This window comes from Malaclemys terrapin, chromosome 8 (genome assembly GCF_027887155.1).
Source record: "Malaclemys terrapin pileata isolate rMalTer1 chromosome 8, rMalTer1.hap1, whole genome shotgun sequence".
Taxonomy (NCBI): Eukaryota; Metazoa; Chordata; order Testudines; family Emydidae; genus Malaclemys; species Malaclemys terrapin.
In genome coordinates, this window is record NC_071512.1 from 52,482,165 (window position 1) to 52,501,105 (window position 18,941).

The 18,941-nt window shown below is 45.4% G+C and overlaps 1 protein-coding gene and 1 long non-coding RNA gene across 9 annotated transcripts in view; one reads left to right on the forward strand and one right to left on the reverse strand.

Annotated features, from left to right (window-relative positions):
* The window catches only part of RASAL2 (RAS protein activator like 2), a 274,328-nt gene that overhangs the window by 143,410 nt on the left and 111,977 nt on the right, over positions 1-18,941 (forward strand). For all 8 annotated transcript variants that reach the window (XM_054037195.1, XM_054037197.1, XM_054037198.1 and 5 more), the window contains one exon: positions 14,033-14,159. In XM_054037195.1, the coding sequence (XP_053893170.1) occupies positions 14,033-14,159 (127 nt within the window). The remainder of the gene's footprint in view (positions 1-14,032; positions 14,160-18,941) is intronic.
* LOC128841787 (uncharacterized) overlaps positions 3,580-18,941 on the reverse strand; it is a 61,092-nt gene continuing 45,730 nt past the window's right edge. Inside the window, exons 2-3 of the long non-coding RNA XR_008445919.1 lie at positions 4,664-4,750; positions 3,580-3,843 (exon numbers count right to left, since the gene is read on the reverse strand). This is a non-coding gene — a long non-coding RNA (uncharacterized LOC128841787). The remainder of the gene's footprint in view (positions 3,844-4,663; positions 4,751-18,941) is intronic.

Sequence of the window (18,941 nt, forward strand, 5' to 3'; positions counted from 1 at the left end):
TGCTCATTAATCATTTAGCAGTAAGGCATTCCCTGGGAAATATTCCACCCTCTGACTCCACCACCTCAACCAACATCCACAATCATCATTGCTGTGTACAGTATTAAAGTGTGTGTGTGTGTGTGTGTATATGTATGTGTGTGTGTGTGTGTATATATATATATATATATATATGTCAGTCTTTTGTCTGGCAAAAAAAAATTTCTCTGGAACCTAACCCCCCCCATTTACATTAATTCTTATAGGGAAATTGGATTTGCTTAACGTCGTTTTGCTTAAAGTAGCCTTTTTCAGGGACATAACTACAACGTTAAGCAAGGAGTTACTATATGTTTTTGGTTAAAACCATGAGAGGCTTCTTTTTTTTTACATAGTCTTTACAATGCTAAAAACTGAACAAAAGGGGAGGGGAGAAAAAAAAAAACCCGTTCTTAAGGGTTAGAAAGTATGGATGAGATCTGTGGGTTCTTCTTCGAGAGATGTCCCTGTGGGTGCTCCACTCTCGGTGTTGGTGCGTCCCTGCGCCTTCACTCGGAGACTTTTCGTAGCAGTACTCGTACTGGCCACACATGCGCAGAGGCTGCCCCCAGCAGTGAGTCTAGGATAATAGTGCGCATGCGTGGCCAATCTCCTCAGTTCCTTCTCTACCGTCCCCGGCCTGAGACGGAGCTCAGCAGACTCGTTAGGAAATCCCTCACTTTGTTACTATTACCTGTTCTAGTAGTTAGTTTGTTGTCAGTTCTTGTTAGTGTAGCTCATTAGTTCTTTTATCTGTTTAAAAAAAAAAAAAATTTCTCTCAGCCGCAGCCGCTTCTACCATGCCTGGCTCCACAGGCTTTAAGCGCTGCTCTACGTGTAAGGACGCTATTCCGCTCTCTGATGGCCACTCTCATTGTATAAAATGCCTGGGGGAAACACACATTCCCCAAAAATGTGCCCACTGTACCAAACTCAGTTCCAGGGCACGAAAGGACAGGGAGCTTAAACTGAAACTGCTCCTCCTGCAGAAGTCTATCGAGTCAGTTTCAGACCCAGGAGCCGACTCCAGCTCTACTGCCCGCCAGAGCCCCCCTGCTTCAAAAAAACTGAAGAAAGCTACAAAAAAGGGGCAGCCCTCTCCAGCAAAGAAGTTGGTGAGGCACAAAAGTGCCTCAGGCAGGTCAACAGTTTCCCTGCCTGTGTTTCCTCGCCTCAGCACTTTTGAAGAGCCGGGCTCCTCAGGCACCGCACGAAAGCCGCTTCAGGCTGCGGCGGCGGCGCGAAGCTCCGGTGCCGAGGCTTCAGGTAGGGTTACCATATTTCAGCAAGAAAAAAAGAGGACGGGAGGAGCCCCGCCCTAGCCCCGCCCCTGCCCCTCCCACTTCCCGCCCCCCCAGAACCCCCAACCCTCCCCCTGTTCCTTGTCCCCTGACTGCCCCCTCCTGGGACCCCTGCCCCTAACTGCCCCCCAGGACTCCACTCCCTATCTAAGCCTCCCTGCCTCTTGTCCCCTGACTGCCCCAACCCTTATCCACACCCCCACCCCCAGACAGACCCCTGGGACTCCCACGCCCCATCCAACCACTCCCCACCCCCTGACAGCCCCCCCCAGAACTCCCAACCCATCTAAACCCCTCTGCTCCCTGTCCCCTGACTGCTCCGATCCATCTCCCCACCCCTGCCACCTGACAGCCCCCCCCAGAACTCCCAAACACTCCCCCCCTGCTCCTTGTCCCCTGACTGCCCCCTCCTGGGACCCCTGCTCCTAACTGCCCTCCAGAACCCCACCCCCTACCTAAGACTCCCTGTTCCTTGTCCCCTAACTGCCCCCTCCTAAGACCCCCCCCAACTGCCCCCCAGGACCCTACCCCCTACCTGTACCCTGACTGCCCAAAACTTTCTCTACTCCCCCCAAAAAGCCCCCCCCGTTTCTTGACTGCCACCTCCAGAACCTTCCTGCCCCCTGACCTCCTTACCCTGCTGCTCAGAACAGAGTGTTGGGCTCTGTGCAGCCGAGCCGGACACGTGGCTGAGCTCCCCAGCACAACAAAACCCGGTCCCTGGCCCTGCACAACAAAACCCGGTCTGGTCCTGCACAGTGCTGCCGGACTGGGCTGCAAGGGAGCTGCCGGCTCAGAATGCAGGGCGGATCCGGCTCCTCTACAGCTGCTCCTGAGTCCAGCCCGGGACTTCCCTGCAGCCCTCCCAGCCGCTCGCTCTGCTCTGCGGGGGGGAAATCCCGGACATTGTGAGTGCTTTACAAATTCCCCCCAGATGCTATTTTTAGCACAAAAAGGAGGACATGTCCGGGTAAATCCGGACGAATGGTAACCCTAGCTTCAGGCTTTCAGTTGCCTGCCTCGTTTATGGTGCCGTTCGGCACCGAGACGAACACGGTGCCGACATTTCCAGCCTTGCCTGACCCTGTGCGGGCTGATGTTGTCCCCCCGGCACCTACCACGGCACCGGCAACTGCCGGCACAGGCTGACAGGGAGATCAAAGGAAAAACCCCTGCTCAGAGGAATGTTCCCTCAGGGCAACTTCCTCCTCCGCAGCTTTCACCTCATGCAGGAGCCTCACCTTTTCAATTCACTCAGACAGCAGATCTATTGGTCTCACCTATTCTGCAGTCTCCCCTGATAAATGCCTGTTTTTCTCCAATGCTGGATTCAGGATCAGAACAACCTTCCTCCAGTGAGGAGGAAACTGATCCACAGGCAGTTTTTTCTCCATATCAAGACTCCCAGACCCAGATCAACAGGGGTTACAAAAAAACTACCTTAGCCTGTCCTCAGTATCCTGCCCCATGGGGAGTGAACCCTTGGATGGCAACACCTATGCCCTACCCACCACCTTGGCAATGTTGGGCACCATGGGCATTGTACCCCTGAGAACACATGCGCTACAGCACTTCGACCAGGTGCAACACCGGTTTAGCACTGCCTCGTGACGGACCTGCCAGTGACATAAGATACCAGGCAGCACCGTCACACTCCCAGGAGCAACTGAGTCCTGTTCCTATTCCAGCAGAGTCCGACGTAACGCTTGAGGAAGCCTTACTTCCCCTTCCTCCAACTCCGTCGGATGACTATACCAAATTCCAAGGCCTCTTTAAAAGAGCTGCAGGTGACTTGAAAATTAACTTAGAGGAAGTCACTGAACAACGGCATGAACTAACAGACATTTTGCAGCCCTCTTCTTCCTCTAGAGTGGCATTACCAATCAACATAGCCCTTTTAGAACCCGCTAAATCCATCTGGCAGAATCCAACCACTAGCCTACCTACCTGTAAACAAGCGGACAGGAAGTCATTCCTTCAAAGGGCTCTGAATTCCTTTTTACCCATCCGGTGCCAAACTCATTGGTAGTGGACGCAGCAAACCAGAGGGCCAAACAACAGTACGCCCACTCCACCCCAGCCAACAAGGACAGTAAACGCCTGGACCTCTTTGGCTGTAAAGTATATGCATCCTCGACGCTACAATTTCGCATAGCTAATTATACCGCAGTCCTTGCAAAATATGACCACAAAAACTATAATAAATTCATGGATTTTATTGATCACATCCCAGAACAGAAGAAACAACACTTCACAGCTCTGGTTTCCGAGGGACAAACCATATCACGCACCGCTCTCCAAGCGGCCCTCGATGTAGCTAACACTGCAGCAAGGTCGACCGCCACAGCAGTGGTCATGCGACGGGGCTCATGGCTCTCTTCCTCCTTCTTCCCTCGAGAGGTCCAGAGCACCATTGAAGATCTTCCCTTCGACAGGGAAAAACTTTTTGCCTCCACCACAAACGACATGCTGCATTCGATGAAGGACGCAAGAGCAACCCTCCGGTCCCTAGGCCTCCAGCCACCTGCGACCAGAAGACGACAATATAGATACCAACCTTATCACCGACCACGCTACCCCACATTTTCACAACACTCCTATCGACCACAGGAACAACAACAGCAACAACAACGCCAAAGACCAAGATTCCAGTGTCGTCGTCCTAATTCTACAGGGGCGCTGCAACCCCCTCCAACTAATAGGCAGATTTGAAGCATTGGTCGAGGGTTTAGAAAACAGCGTTCCCACTTCAGCCGGCACACCTATCTTTGGACACCGCCTACGACCATTCTCTCATCAATGGCAGAAAATTACATCCGACAAATGGGTCATAGAGGTAGTTACAATTGGATAGGCCATCCCCTTCCTCACCCTCCCCGTCCCTCTTCAGGGACCCATCTCACGAGCAACTACTCTTCCAAGAAGTGCAGCATCTCCTTCAACTGGGAGCAGTAGAAACTGTGCCAGAACGACACAGAGGGAAGGGTTTTTACTCCCATTATTTCTTAACAGAGAAGAAAAATGGGGGATGGCGACCAATCCTCGACCTCAGGCGGCTCAACAAATTTGTCAAAAAGCAAAAGTTCAAGATGGTCACTCTCACCACTATAATCCCAGCGCTGGAGCAGGGCGACTGGTTTTCAGCCCTCGACCTACAGGATGCCTATTTTCATGTGACTATACACCCGTCCCACAGACGATTCCTACGCTTTACTCTCGGCTCCACACATTTCCAATACAGGGTTCTCCCTTTCGGACTGTCCACGGCCCCCCGTGTTTTTTCCAAGATCCTAGCCGTAGTTACAGCCTACCTCAGAAAACAAGGGGTCGTAATATTTCCTTACCTAGACAATTGCCTCCTCAAAGCTTCAACGTTCGACGAAGCTCTCCGATCCATACGGCTTACCATCGATTGTTTCCTATCTTTAGGCCTGCAAGTAAACAAAAACAAATCCACATTATACCCCACCCAACATCTGGAGTTCATAGGGGCATACCTCGACTCCCGGACGGGGTTGGCATCTCTCCCACCAGCCTGCTTCAATTCTATAAGTCAACTAGCCACAAGGATTCGCAACAGTCCCCAGGTGACTGTCCAGGACTGCCTACAAATACTAGGTCACATGGCCTCGTGCACCTCCGTCGTTCAAAATGCACGTCTATATATGAGGTGCTTCCAAGCGTGGTTGGCCACGGTGTACAGACCGAATGTGCACCCTCTAAACAAGACTCTCTCCATACCTGCCCGAGTCAAAGATTTTCTACAGTGGTGGACAATTCACTCCAACCTCTGCTCTGGAGTCCCCTTTCTTCAGCAGGCTCCATCCCTCATACTGACGACCGATGCATCTCTGACAGGATGGGGTGCACACATGTCTCACCACACAGCCCAGGGGCTTTGGTCTTCAACCGAGACCTCTCTCCATATAAATGTCCTAGAACTTCGAGCCATTCGCAATGCGTGCCGTCAGTTCCTACCACTGATCAAGAACCAACACGTACGCATAATGACAGACAATATTGCATGCATGTTCTACGTGAACAGGTAGGAGGGAGCTCGATCCCAGCCTCTGTGCACAGAGGCTATGAAACTCTGGAACTGGTGCATTGCGAACAACATCCGGGTATCAGCAGCCTACCTTCCTGGAGTGATGAATACCACAGCGGACGAACTAAGCAGACGTTTCCCGTGGGATCACGAATGGGAATTAAATGAGCACACCATTCGCAACATATTTCGCATTTGGGGCTACCCAGCAATAGACCTCTTTGCAACTGCAAAAAACAAGAAATGTCCCAATTTTTGCTCCAGAGCAGGGCTAGGCAAACATTCCCTGGGAGACGCATTCATGATCCCATGGCACCAAAACTTACTGTATGCGTTTCCCCCGATACCGGTTCTGAACAGGGTCCTGATAAAAATACGAACAGATGGCGCCAAGGTGATCCTAATTGCCCCATCATGGCCCAGACAGCCCTGGTTTCCGTTTCTCACCAAAATGTCCATTCGACCACCAATCCCCTTGCCTCTCATTCCGAACCTCCTATCACAACAACACGGCCGTTTTCTTCACCCCAACTTATCCATGCTCCACCTCAAAGCATGGTTCCTACATGGTTCTCCCAAAATGAACTAGATTGTTCTGAACAAGTTCAAAGAGTGCTCCTGCATAGCAGAACACAATCTACTCGCACCACCTATCTATGTAAGTGGAAACGATTCACACACTGGTGTTCAACTAAACAACTTAGTCCCACGTCAGCACCTCTTCAGCTCATACTTGACTACCTATTGGACCTTAAGCAATCCGGCCTTTCTTCCAGTTCCATCAGGGTCCATTTAGCTGCTATTACAACTTTTCATGACAAAATTGATGGTACTTCCGTATTTGCTCATCCTATCACCAAGCGCTTCCTCAAGGGACTCCAAACCCTATACCCAGACATAAAACCACCCACCACCCCGTGGGACCTTCATCTAGTTCTCTCTTGCCTAACCCAACAACCATTTGAACCCCTAGCCATGTGTTCCCTTTTACACCTTTCGATGAAAACAGCATTTTTAGTGGCAATTACCTCCGCCAGGCGGGCAGGAGAAATAGCAGCTCTTATGGCAGACCCACCATATACGATATTTTTCAAAGACAAGGTTACCCTCAGGTTACACCCCAATTTTCTTCCTAAAGTACACTCCTCATTCCACATTAATGAGCCGATTCACTTACCAACCTTTTTCCCGAAGCCACATGCGAACTCGTTCGAAGCCTCAATGCATACACTAGACGTACGCAGGGCCTTGTCCTTCTATTTGGATAGAACCAAACCTTTTAGAAATTCTTCCAGACTTTTTGTTTCCATCGCGGAGCGTTCCAGAGGTACACCTATTTCTACCCAGAGACTTTCGAACTGGATTTCTCAGTGCATCCGGTTGTGTTATCAGATGAAGAAAGTTACACCTCCAGACGGCATCAGAACACACTCCACTAGATCTATGGCTGCCTCTGTAGCATTCTTACGCAAAGTTCCCCTGGCTGATATCTGTAAAGCAGCTACCTGGTCCTCTGAGCACACATTTGTTAAACACTATGCCCTTACTCAAGGCCCTCTATCTGATATACGTTTGGGCAGGGCTGTACTATCAACGGCGTTCCTATCAGATCCGAAGTCCCTACCTCCTTAAGATACACGGCTTTTAAGTCACCTAGAGTGGAGCACCCACAGGGACATCTCTCGAAGAAGAAGAGGAGGTTACTCACCCTGTGCAGTAACTGACATTCTTCGAGATGAGTGTCCCTGTGGGTGCTCCACTACCCACCCTCCTCCCCTCTACTTCAGAGTTGGGGTAGCCTCCGTTGTAGAGAAGGAACTGAGGAGATTGGCCACGCATGCGCACTATTATCCTAGACTCACTGCAGGGGGCAGCCTCTGCGCATGTGTGGCCAGTACGAGTACTGCTACGAAAAGTCTCCGAGTGAAGGCGCAGGGACACGCCAACACCTAGAGTGGAGCACCCACAGGGACACTCATCTCAAAGAACGTCAGTTACTGCACAGGGTGAGTAACCTCCTCTTCTTTGAATTCAAGATAGATGCTACTTTCTGGTAATCTGAAGAAGCAGAGTAAGCATGAATAGAGGTCAGTTTTATGAATTCGCCAAGGTGCCAGTTAGATTTTAAAGCTGAAATCTAACAAATTAGATTTGCGAATTATAAGTGTTATAGCCAGTATTGAGTGGAGTCTAACTATGATAATCCCTTTTTTGCTAAGTCTAAGGAGCGCTAGTTGACTAATTTTAACACTTGGTTCTTTCCAGGCCTACATTTAACTTGGACAGTGTTTCTCAGATCAGGACACTTGGTTATTCTTAACCAAGCAACAGTTTATTAATGCATCCAGGACCACATATGTATACAATCAATCATAAGTATACAATTAATCAGTCAATGTGGACACAACAAATGTTCTAGGCATGTACTGAACACAAAACATACATGCAGTCTTGTAAGAAATTAACATAGACCAGTGTTGGGAGCCCAGCAGCTATACCAGGGAACAATACAAATCACTAAGATTTTCTTATTATATTTACTAATAATTATCAATTATCAATTCTCTACCTGTAATACACTTCTTATATTTCCAGTACTTTTCTCTGTAAATAAGGATGCAACTGTTTTGAATGAACTTTTAAGATTGTGGTTCCTGATAGTTGAATGATTTGGTATGATAAAAACAAGAATATTAAAAGCAATTGCTTATCATTTGTCTCTTAGGCCAGTTTGGTCACAGAGGTTTAGCAGACTCTGGGGTCCACACTGTGGCCTCAGGTTTATATTGTTCCCAAGTCCATTGGAGAAGGGCAATGCTCTTAACGTATGTCTATGCTGCCTATATACAAAAAACTGCATCAGCGAATCTCAGAGCCCAGGTCAATGGACTCAGGCTCACACTAGGAGGCTAAAAGTAGCTGTGTAGACGTTCCTGCCTGGGTTCCAGCCTGAGCAGAAATGCCTACATTGATATTTTTAGCCCCAGAGCACAGCCCCAACTCAGTTCACCTCAGGTCCCACAGATAGGGACCACACATCTCAAAGAACCTCCAGTTACAAGTAAGTAACCTCCTCTTCCTATTGGGCAGTGGTCAGGTGGGCACTCAGCTTTCAGCTCTTACTTTCTCTGCTTCTTCCATTCATATCCAGTAGATGGCATCAGTCTACAAGAAATGTCTTCAATCCTTTACTTTTCGGAGGCTTTTTATATCTGATTGACTTCCAAAATTGTATTTCAGAATTTAGCATAGATTAATTCAAATATCCCAATTTTTAAGTAAATTCTTCTATTTTTCTAAAGTTTTATATCTAGGTTAGGTGCTTATATCTTTCAGTATTCTTTTATCTTCTGGTGTGTTAAAATTCTTATCGCTTCTATAGTGCAACAGTAATTTAGAGAGAACAAGCAAACATCTCCTATAGTTCCTAGATTGTACATTCTCTGATTATATCTATATCTCATTTCACATCTTTTAGGGCATGTCATAGGCTGAGACGTTACATTGGAGGAATAAGACAGATTGCTCACTTAGAGACACAGATCTGATTCATTAGGCAGACAAATGTACAGTTTCTAATTTCAGGTGAAAGATATATTTGGCTGCTTGGGGTATCAGGTAGTTGGCCCTCTGGAACATTCAGCTTTTTGAGTCATCCAGCAAGTTATTTTTAACTGGTCTAAACTTACATATTCTACTCCTCTCTGGCCTTTGGTTAACATATAGGAGACAGTATAGCACTTGGCACAGGGGAAAAAAGGGGCAGTTATTATTGTCTGTGTCCTGGCTAGGGATTCTCTGTAACTAGACCAAGAAAGATGGAAGTTTCATCCACATGTAAATTATGGGAGTCTCTGGTTAGAGGGACTAACGATAGTCTTCTCAAGCATCTGAGCTTGCCTTTCCTGGAAATAGTGTACTTCAACTTCAGTTTAATTGATGCTTCCAGACAAGATTTCTCACATGTTGAGATGGGCATGTTGATTCTCATCCTCCCCGAGAGGAAGCTAAAGATTTTGAATATACATGGTGTGATCAATGTCAATCTTACTTGCTGCAGAGAGTTTAAAGGGCAGAGAGAGGATTGTAGCTGTTCATAGATCTTCAAGGCATATTTGATACCTGTATTAATTACAGTACCCAAGTTAGGATTTCATGTGTGTGTGGAAGGCAATCAGAGTTGTGAAGCTTGCCACTAGTTAAAGAGCCCTAATCAAGTTTTAGGCAACTGTTGGGTCTCAAATATCTGGGGGAAAATGGTCCTATTTAATGGATTTCACTGGTACTTGTTGAATAGTATATTCAACGTGATGCAGAGCTGGTAAAATGCTGTAAGAAACTATTGAATAAATATTGAATAATCTCTCTGAAAAATCACGAAGATTCACTCGATAAGACACTCATTAAATTTTATTATACCTGTCTGGTATCAGCACCAAACATGGACCAATGAGTCAGGTAAATTTCGCTCATGCATTTCTGCACAGATTCTTTTCTGCCCTTTTTGTTTTTCTAAGTAATAGCTCCTTCCACTGGCCATCATCCCCTCTAGGACACAGTGAATTGATGATACAGCTGAAAACTAAGCTTAGGCATAGCTGCAGAAACTTGGACCTCCTACTAACAAAGAATATAGATTAGAAACCTTGTTGGAAGGTCGGCCTCTGAGAAGCGGGAAACCTATTATCCCATTGTCTGCCTTTGCATGGCTAGCAGAATGGATGCAGGGATACCAGCCTCAACTGATGGATCTGAGGTCTAGTAGGGTTAGTCATGTAAAAGTAAAAATAGTTACCGGGTGGCAGAGTCTGATGCAAGAAGATAGACAAAGGTGTAGAGAAGCTGTATTTAGAGAGAAGGGACTATATCCACTTTGTGGGCTAACTAGCAATCTAGTCTTAGTTCCTTTGCTTGTGAGCTTCCCTGTATTGACTACAGAATTAGAACTAGAGTGGTGGTGCATGTCTGCTTAAAGGGTAGTTGTCACAAATCAGCACCTTGAGGCTTTGTGGGTGAGGTTAAGTGGAGTAGGGCACAGGATACTATGAAGATATTACATGCAGCATTCAACAAGAGCAATCTAAAAGAAAATGCAGAGATAAAGATGATAAAAGAAATGAAAAAGCATTCAGTAGGAAATATGCCTAAATGGTGTCTGCAAATGAAAACTGCAAATCTAATATTTGATTTTGTTTGAATGAGTGTAACACAAACCAAAAATATTAGTGTTCATTTAGTTTACTAATACTCTCTCAAATAGACCTCATTCATCAAATCGTCTGAGTAAAAATCCACCATCAAACTATAAAGTTTCAAATAGAATATCCATGAGGGAATTGAGAAATTTATTTTGAAAAAATGAGCAATGCTTGAAGGAGGCAACAGACAAGCATAGTATTAAATTACATTTAAAAAGAAGACCTTAAGAGAAATGTTAATATTGCACAATTAAGTACTCAAAAGTCAGAAAATGCCGGAGCTAAGATTGCATGAGCCCTTAAGGTACAATCTATAACTAGATGATCACATACATTTCTCAAATACAACATATTATTCATATTTTATATGCCTTTGATACAAATTACCAATATCTTTTGCTATTACTGTTACTTTGTGTTATGCCAGACAGGAACAATAAAAGACATTTATGTGTAAGGTGCACAGTGAGGCTGAGTTTTTCACTCCACAAATTATAAGATGACATTTTTTCCTACAACCATATAAAGAACATGATCCTGTGTGTAATGTGAAATATTATGTGACCATGCAATTAAAGACTGTATCTCAGTGTCATATGCACAAGAAGGTAGACTAAGTTACATTTCTTGACTTTTGAGTGCTTATCTGTGCAGAATTAATGTCTCATAGTTAATTTTTAATTGAAAATTTATAGAATAAGTAATTTGGAAAGGGGGAAAAAAACTGCATAGTTCCAGATTGGTGGTACGCTGCTAGTGCAGTTTCCCATGAGGCCAGGTCTCCTTTAGAGTCATTGTTTAAAAAATATTGTATAAAATAATTGCTGTGCATGTCTGAAGTTTGCATTTTTTTCAGTGTTTTCTAATTCTGTCAAATCTCAGCCAGTTTTCACTAGAGCACTTAGTAACCACTGACAAAGGACTATTCCCCTGCTAAAACATCAGTTTTCTACCTACAGTCCTTTCATATGCAGAGCTATTCAAAAAAGGTGGCAAGAATTTGTTTGTTGAGTAGGGTTACCATACGTCCGGTTTTTCCCGGACATGTCTGGCTTTTCGGCGATCAAACCCCCGTCCGGGGGGAATTGCCAAAAAGCCGAACGTGTCCGGGGAAAATGCCGGCCGGACACTTCCCCTCCCGCGGCTGCTCTCCTCCTCCCCTGACTCTTTGGCTCTGTTTAAGAGCTGAGCTGTCCGAGCGCTATGTGCTTCAGGCAGCCCCCTTGCCTCCGGACCCCAGCCGCCGGCCGGGCACTTCCCCTCCCGGGCTCCGGCGGTGCAGGGTCCGGAGGCATGGGGGCTGCCCGAAGCCGGTAGCACTCGGGCAGCTCGGCTCGTAAACAGAGCCGAAGAGTCAGGGGAGGAGCAGAGCCTCCAGCCGCGGCGGCTCTGCTCCTCCCCTGACTCTTCAGCTCTGTTTACGAGCCGAGCGCTACGGGCTTCGGGCAGCCCCCATGCCTCCGGACCCTGCGCCGCCGGAGCCCGGGAGGGGAAGTGCCCGGCCGGGGGCTCAGGGTCCGGAGGCATAGGGGCTGCCCGAAGCCCAAGCGCTACCGGCTTCACGGTTTGCCGGGCAGCCTCCAGACCCTGCGCCCCTGGCTGGGCGCTTCCCCTCCTGGGCTCCAGCTGTGCTGGGGAAGCGCCAGCCGGGGGCGCAGGGTCTGGGGGCTGCCCGGCAAACCGTGAAGCCGGTAGCACTCGGGCAGCCCTTTTCGCGTGGCTGGGAGTGGGAGGGAGGAGGGAGCGGGGTTAGGGCGGAGTTGGGGCAGGGAAGGGGCGGGGCTGGGGTGGGAAATGGGCGGGGCCAGTGGGTCCTCTTTTTTAATTTGTTAACTATAGTAACCCTATTGTTGAGGAACAATTTTGTTCACTCTCCTTAACGTCTATTATAGCTCAAAAGTTTTCTCAAACTTATGGAGAAACTAGATACAGAAAATTTCAGCCCAGTCAGTGAAACTTAAGGAAATATCTAAATAACTGAAAATAGTGGTCTATAATGGAAATATATAAGCAACTGAAAATACAGACATTGGTAGCAGTCTACCTATTGTAGGGGGGTAGTCCAACAAAGGGAACCAATTGTCATGGTTCAGGGATAGCTGCATTTTCAGTCTCTCAGTAACTCTGAGTGCAACCCTGCAGGTGATAGACCTCTTGCCTTCATCTCTCTGGGAAAATTGAGGAATTCCTCCCTGACTCTCAGACTGGGTCATGGGATATAGCACCCTGTGAACTGACTGACTTCCTCAGCAGACCCGACTGGGTTAGAGCCCTGCCAGTTTTCTCTTCAGGAGCTGTGACCTTTTTCAAAACAAAGTATTCAGTCTCAATAGCCAGAACAGACCATAACAAAAGCAAAGGGTTAGTAATGCAACACTCTGCACACATATCTCGTATTGGCCTGACCTAAAGCTTAGGTAGATCTGGCTTATCCAGACACCTCCACATCTGGGAACTGAGGTTCAGTCTGCTTCCTCACTGTCCCTGAGTCTCTCTCTGTCTTCAGGGGCAGACCTTTCATCAGTCCCAAATCTCTTTGTCTCCCTGCCTCTATTGAACTTGGCCAAACCAATTTATGCGGTTTGGGGGGGGGAGGGGGGGAAGAGTTCCAAGCAGTTGATTCTGTGTTGTCCCTTAATTATTGGTAAATGGGTGGCTATCAGAAGTTTCTCCACACTCTTATCTGTGTGCATGCTAACCCATGTATAACCTTTAGCAATTAATAAATCTGAATAAGCCTGCATTAACCCTTAGTAATCATATAGCAAATGCTATAACAATCAAACACAGAGTTGTATATATAATATTCATAAAATATTTCAGGCATCTTCCATCTCCTTCTCATCAGTAACAACCTTCATTCAAAAGTTCCTCTGTCCTTTTTGTATGCCATACTGATCAGAACATTGGTCCATCTATCCAAGTACAGTATCTTGATTCCAGTCCTCTGTTATAGTTGATTGTAATGACTGTGTGTCTTTGTTGGCAGTAGTTACTTCATGCTTTTGTAGAGTCTTGAGGCCTTGGGTTTAAGAAGCCTTGTAATCTGATTAGTAAATTCTGCCTGATTTTAACAGTATGGAAATGAGTAGCACTTCAGACCAATGGCTCTTGGCCCTCAGAAATGTGAAATCAAGTTTCCAGGTACAAGATTTACCTTGTAATTGTATATGTTGTTTGTTTTTGTTGCTTGGTGTCTTTTTGGCACAGACACGTGTACCTCTGTGTGCTATGCACAAGTCTCTCTGCGTAGTTGCATTTCCTGGTAGCTCACTTCTTTTATAATAAACGTACTTCCCCTTTTCTGGATTGTAACCTCTCCAGAATTTTGTCGTAAGGTTGGATCTGTTGCATCCTGTCTGAATATTATTGCCAGATCAGTGAAAAATTAAACAAATCTCATTGAGACTGAGTATTAGAAGAAATATATAATGACAAATTAAAGATGTTGGTATCTTTTTCTGTAGATGCCTGTGGAGGGGGTACAGGAGCAGCAGGCAGAATCTACCAAAGGGCGGTGCCTGCGACGTACAGTAAGCGTCCCATCTGAGGGTCAGTTTCCTGAATATCCACCAGAGGGAGCCACTAAGCTTGGTAAGTTACAAAATTAGAAAAGCAATGTACTAATTTTAATTTATAGATGCCTTATTTCTCTGTGTTAAAGAAATTGTTTCTTATCCAGCATTGCTGTCGTCAGTTTGCTCAAATCAATAGCATTTCAGCTAAACGTTAGCAGAGGTCACAGGAGAGTGACCATTGTGTATAATTGCCTGATAACAAAGTGACTTCAGTGTGTTAGGATTTATCTGAACATTAGTGAGGTTACTGTTGAGTCCTGGGAGGGAATACTGCATGGCACGGAGGCTTATAACTGCATTTGTGAGGATACTAAGGAGCTCTTGGATTTATAACTGTGAATCTGTGAGCCCAGGTCAATAGTGCTGCATGCTTTACAGACCGTTTTAAGTGGCTCCTCCTGACTGTTTGTTTGAGCTTTTACTTGGTTATGATTTACTTTATTTAAGCATTTTAGAAGTTCCTTGGCTTTGTATTTTAGTGACTACTGGGCTACACCTAATCTCCATACCTGATTACACACTATCAGAAATACTGTCCATTTGAAGGTGGTGGCTTCCCAAATAAACAACAAGTTGTTAGCAAGGGGCTGTGCCAGTGTTGGTTATAATCATACTTTTCAAAAAATGAATCAAAGGAGACAGAACTGGAGGGCACTAAGGAAAACTGAAAAATAGAAGAGCAGTTGTGATAATAGGGTTTCCACAAGGCCACATTTTGGCCCAGTTCCCCATGTTCTCTCTCTCCTCTTCAGTCAGCCAGGAGCAGTGAGGGATAGTGTAAGGAAGCAGCAATAGTACAAAGTGAATTCTTGTTTCCATCTGCAACTAGTGAAAGAGCATGGCTCGGCAATAGGCTGTCTCTTGCTGATGGGGCTAGGAAGAATTCTGCTTTTGCCCAGCTGTAAAGTTGCAATCCTAAAAGAGAGTGAGCTGCAAGAAGAGGCTGCAGGTACAGCTCTAAGCAGCAAACTAAGTAGGATAGTGACTTCATGTAAATATGAAGCATACATAAGAGGGGTTTTAATCTCACAGGTGTGTGCTTTTAAAAAAAAAAATTAGTCTATAATTACATGGATAATAAAATGCTCTAAAATAGGTATTTTTTCCTGGGTATAGATGCAGTATAGCAGTTTCAGTAGCTGTTAAGGCTGTATTTGTGAAGCACTCTACCTCACATTTTCTTCCTGAAAACAAATTTCCTGGTGGGAGGGAGTTTGAGCTTTTTCTCGGTCTTGCATTAGGGGTTTGGAAGAGAAATGCAATTTAGAAACTTAAAAGGGAAGATGCCAATGTGTAGGAATAGGAATAATATAAATGTGTTTTTTAGACACTTATTTCCAGATAATGGAAATTACACCTCTACCCCGATATAACGCTGCCCTCGGGAGCCAAAATATCTTACTGCGTTATAGGTGAAACTGCGTTCTATCGATCCGCTGGAGCGCACAGTTCCCCCCCCCCCCCCCCCCCCCCCGGAGTGCTGCTTTACCACATTGTGTCCGAATTCATGTTATATTGGGTCGCGTTTTATCGGGGTAGAGGTGTACACACAATTTGTTGCAAGCCAGAAGTGCTTAGAAGTCTTCAGGAATGAAACTCCTAATCTTTTTTTTTTTTTAATAATAATAATAAAAGTTTAAAGAAAGTTATACCTGACCATTAAGCAACTGAAAGTCTGGAATGCCAAAGTTGAGATTGCTAATGCAAATTTAACTCTGCTTCTTTGTGTGCATGTGTTTATAATACAGATTGTAATTCTATGATCACATACTCAAATAATAGAATATATTTTCCCCTACACCCTTAGATACACATGTAGCATCTTATGCCAGATAAGAATCCATTAAAAGTACATAGGAAAAGTACACAATAACCCATAGTCAGACAATTTTTTACATATTTTGTATACAACTATCATAAAAATTTTGCTGGACCATATAGGTCACCTAATTTAGTAGCTAAAGAGGTGTGGGCACACAGAGCGGGAGGGGAGAAGGAAAGACACGGAGAACAAGATCATGACTGAAGGGGAGAGATGATGGATGAGTAGGAAGGTTTTAATGTCTGATCACTCTGCAGTAGATCAGGTTCCTTTTGTTTACTTTTCACACGCTGACTAGAGATATGGTTTATCAGTCATCACAAAATACCTGCTGATTGAAGAAGCTGGGGTGGTGTAGAGAGAACGGTGAGAAGTATATTTTTATGAACAAGACAGCGAGCTAGAGGGCAAACCAATGAAGTAAAGCACTGGGAATGATTGTAAAGAAAAGGAAACAGATGGCAATGGGCAGAGTGTATCACCAGCAATACAGATAACAGCTGGACTGAAATAGTCTTTGAATGGACACTAAAAGCTGTAAAGCACAATGGGGCAGATAAACTATCCAGCAATGAAATTGCTGTGCGGAGCAGATTAGAGTATCTAGCTAGTCCTAAGGAAGTATGTGTTTGACATGGGAACAGCAGACGTTATAGCTTATGAGAGTGTCTGAAGTTACTATCCAGAGATGTGCTGGATCTATTTTACAGCTGGATCTATTATGAAGGTTAATGGATGGCAATGGTATTTGCTTTTTTCCTATAAGTAAGGCTACTGTACATGCTTGACTATAAGAAATGAGAGAATCATTATGTAATCAGTTAACTGCAGTGCTACAGTTATGCCTTTATAGAACACATTCAGATACTGTACTGAACCAACCTTTCATTGACTTTAGCAATTGACAAAACATTGTTATATTACTATATGATGAGACCATGCATATGCTTTGGGCTCAGTTCATGACTAGGAATAATACTGATTCTTAGGATTCATACCGCTGTCTGTGATCAGAACACTGTGGAAACATCCTAACACCAATCCTATAAAGTATGTAACTATATATTGTCCATGTTATAGATAAGAAACTGAAGCCCAGGGCAGATCTGTTGCAGGCACAAAGATAACACACATGAAGGTGGGCATCTTGTTTATTTTGAAAAGAACAAAAACAATAATCAATGGATTGGTCATAATTAAGGCTATGTTTTAGTGACAGGTATTTTTAGTAAATGTCATGGACAGGTCACAGGTAGTAAACAAAAATTCAGGGCCTGTGACCTTTCCATGACTTGTACTGTATACCCTCCTAAATCTTGGGGGGGAGGGGAGAGGAGGCGGCCCTTGGGTGCTAGAGTGCGGGGGGCGGCCTGGGACCCCCACTGGTGCTGGGGGGAGGGGTTGGTGGGGCTGGCAGGCTCCTTACCCTAACCGGCTCCGCGTGTCTCCCTGGAAGTGTCGATATGTGTCCCTCGCTCAGTTCCCAGGCGGTCCATGCACTGCCTCTGCCCCGAGTGCTGGCTCCACAGCTCCCATTAGCTGCGGTTCCTGGCCTGAGGGAGGGAGGGACATATTTCCACTTCCAGGGAGCCCCCCAAGGTAAGCGCCGCCCAGAGCCCTCACCCACTCCTGCACCCTAACCCCCAGCCCTAAGCCCCCTCCCACACCCAAACTCCTGCTGCTGCTGGGGAGGGGGAGCATGGTGGCCAGAGACTGCCCCAGCAGCAGCTGATGCGGCTAGCCCAGGGGCTGCCTGAGTTGCTCGGGCGGCCCCCAGGCCAGCCTCTGCAGAAGTCACGGAGGTTCCGGAAAGTCACGGAATTCGTGACCTCCATGACAAACTCACAGCCTTGGTCATAATGCATAGAAGTATGTTGCGTGTAAAAAGCTTCACCCTCTGGCTCATCCTAAATATTAAAGGAATGTCTATTGAAAGGAAAGCTACCCAATTTATGCAGAGACTGCACATGGTTATTCTATGTACTTGTTTTACACAGGTTGTGTGTAACTAAGGCTTTCCTGCGCTAGGTTAAAACCAGTTAAACTCCGCTGTGAAAATAGCTAATGAATAACACTGTGTGTGGTATTAAAAACTGTTTATGGAGGGGACGGGCAGACCCTCAATATCTCCCTTACGCACTAGGATCTCAACCATGGGAGCACATAGCTTCAGAGGTAGTTCCATTTTAAATATCATACTGTTTCATCTGCTAAAAATGAACCATTGTTTTGTTTAACACCAGTCCACTAAAACATAAGTCTCTGATGTGCTAATCTTCATATGGTGGGCAATATGAGCCTCCAGTGCTGGCACCCACACAGGAAGTTTAAGGATGAGTTTCATGAAGCAGGCTGAATTAGTGTATCTTCTTAATTTCCTCTTTTACTGTTACTTTCCTTATAATTACTTTAGGTCCTGTCATTCGGTAGCTTATAACTCTTCTTTAGAAAGGTTATGTTCTTAGTAATTTCTCATGGTTTATAATTACATATTGGTATTTATAAATCAACCATACAGAAAGAGCCTAAATTAATTTCACTGATTCATAACACGTGCCAGATCATTAGCACAGAATCACTGATCTGTTTCTAGTAGGGGTCCTATGTTTCTCCTGTCCCCCAAACATACACACAATCAAATGCAAAACAAACCACTGCACAAAATAAAATCTACAAAGTTTAGATATAATTTGGGGGGTAGTTTTTGTGGCATTTTGAAGAAAAACCTTGTTTTGACAACATCTGTCAAATGTATTCCAAGGGGTGGGAAATGAAAAGGCAAAAATCTCTTCTAATTAGTGCTTCAGTTATCTGGAAAGAATTACCATACCAGGGAGAACCTGTAATTAGTAACAACACAGTCTGTCTGTAAAATCTAATTGGAAGCAAGACAAAACAAAGTTGATTCTCAAGATTCCTTGGTGCTTAGAAAAGCTGTAATTGATGCAAATGAGGAAAATCCATTGAGATATGAAG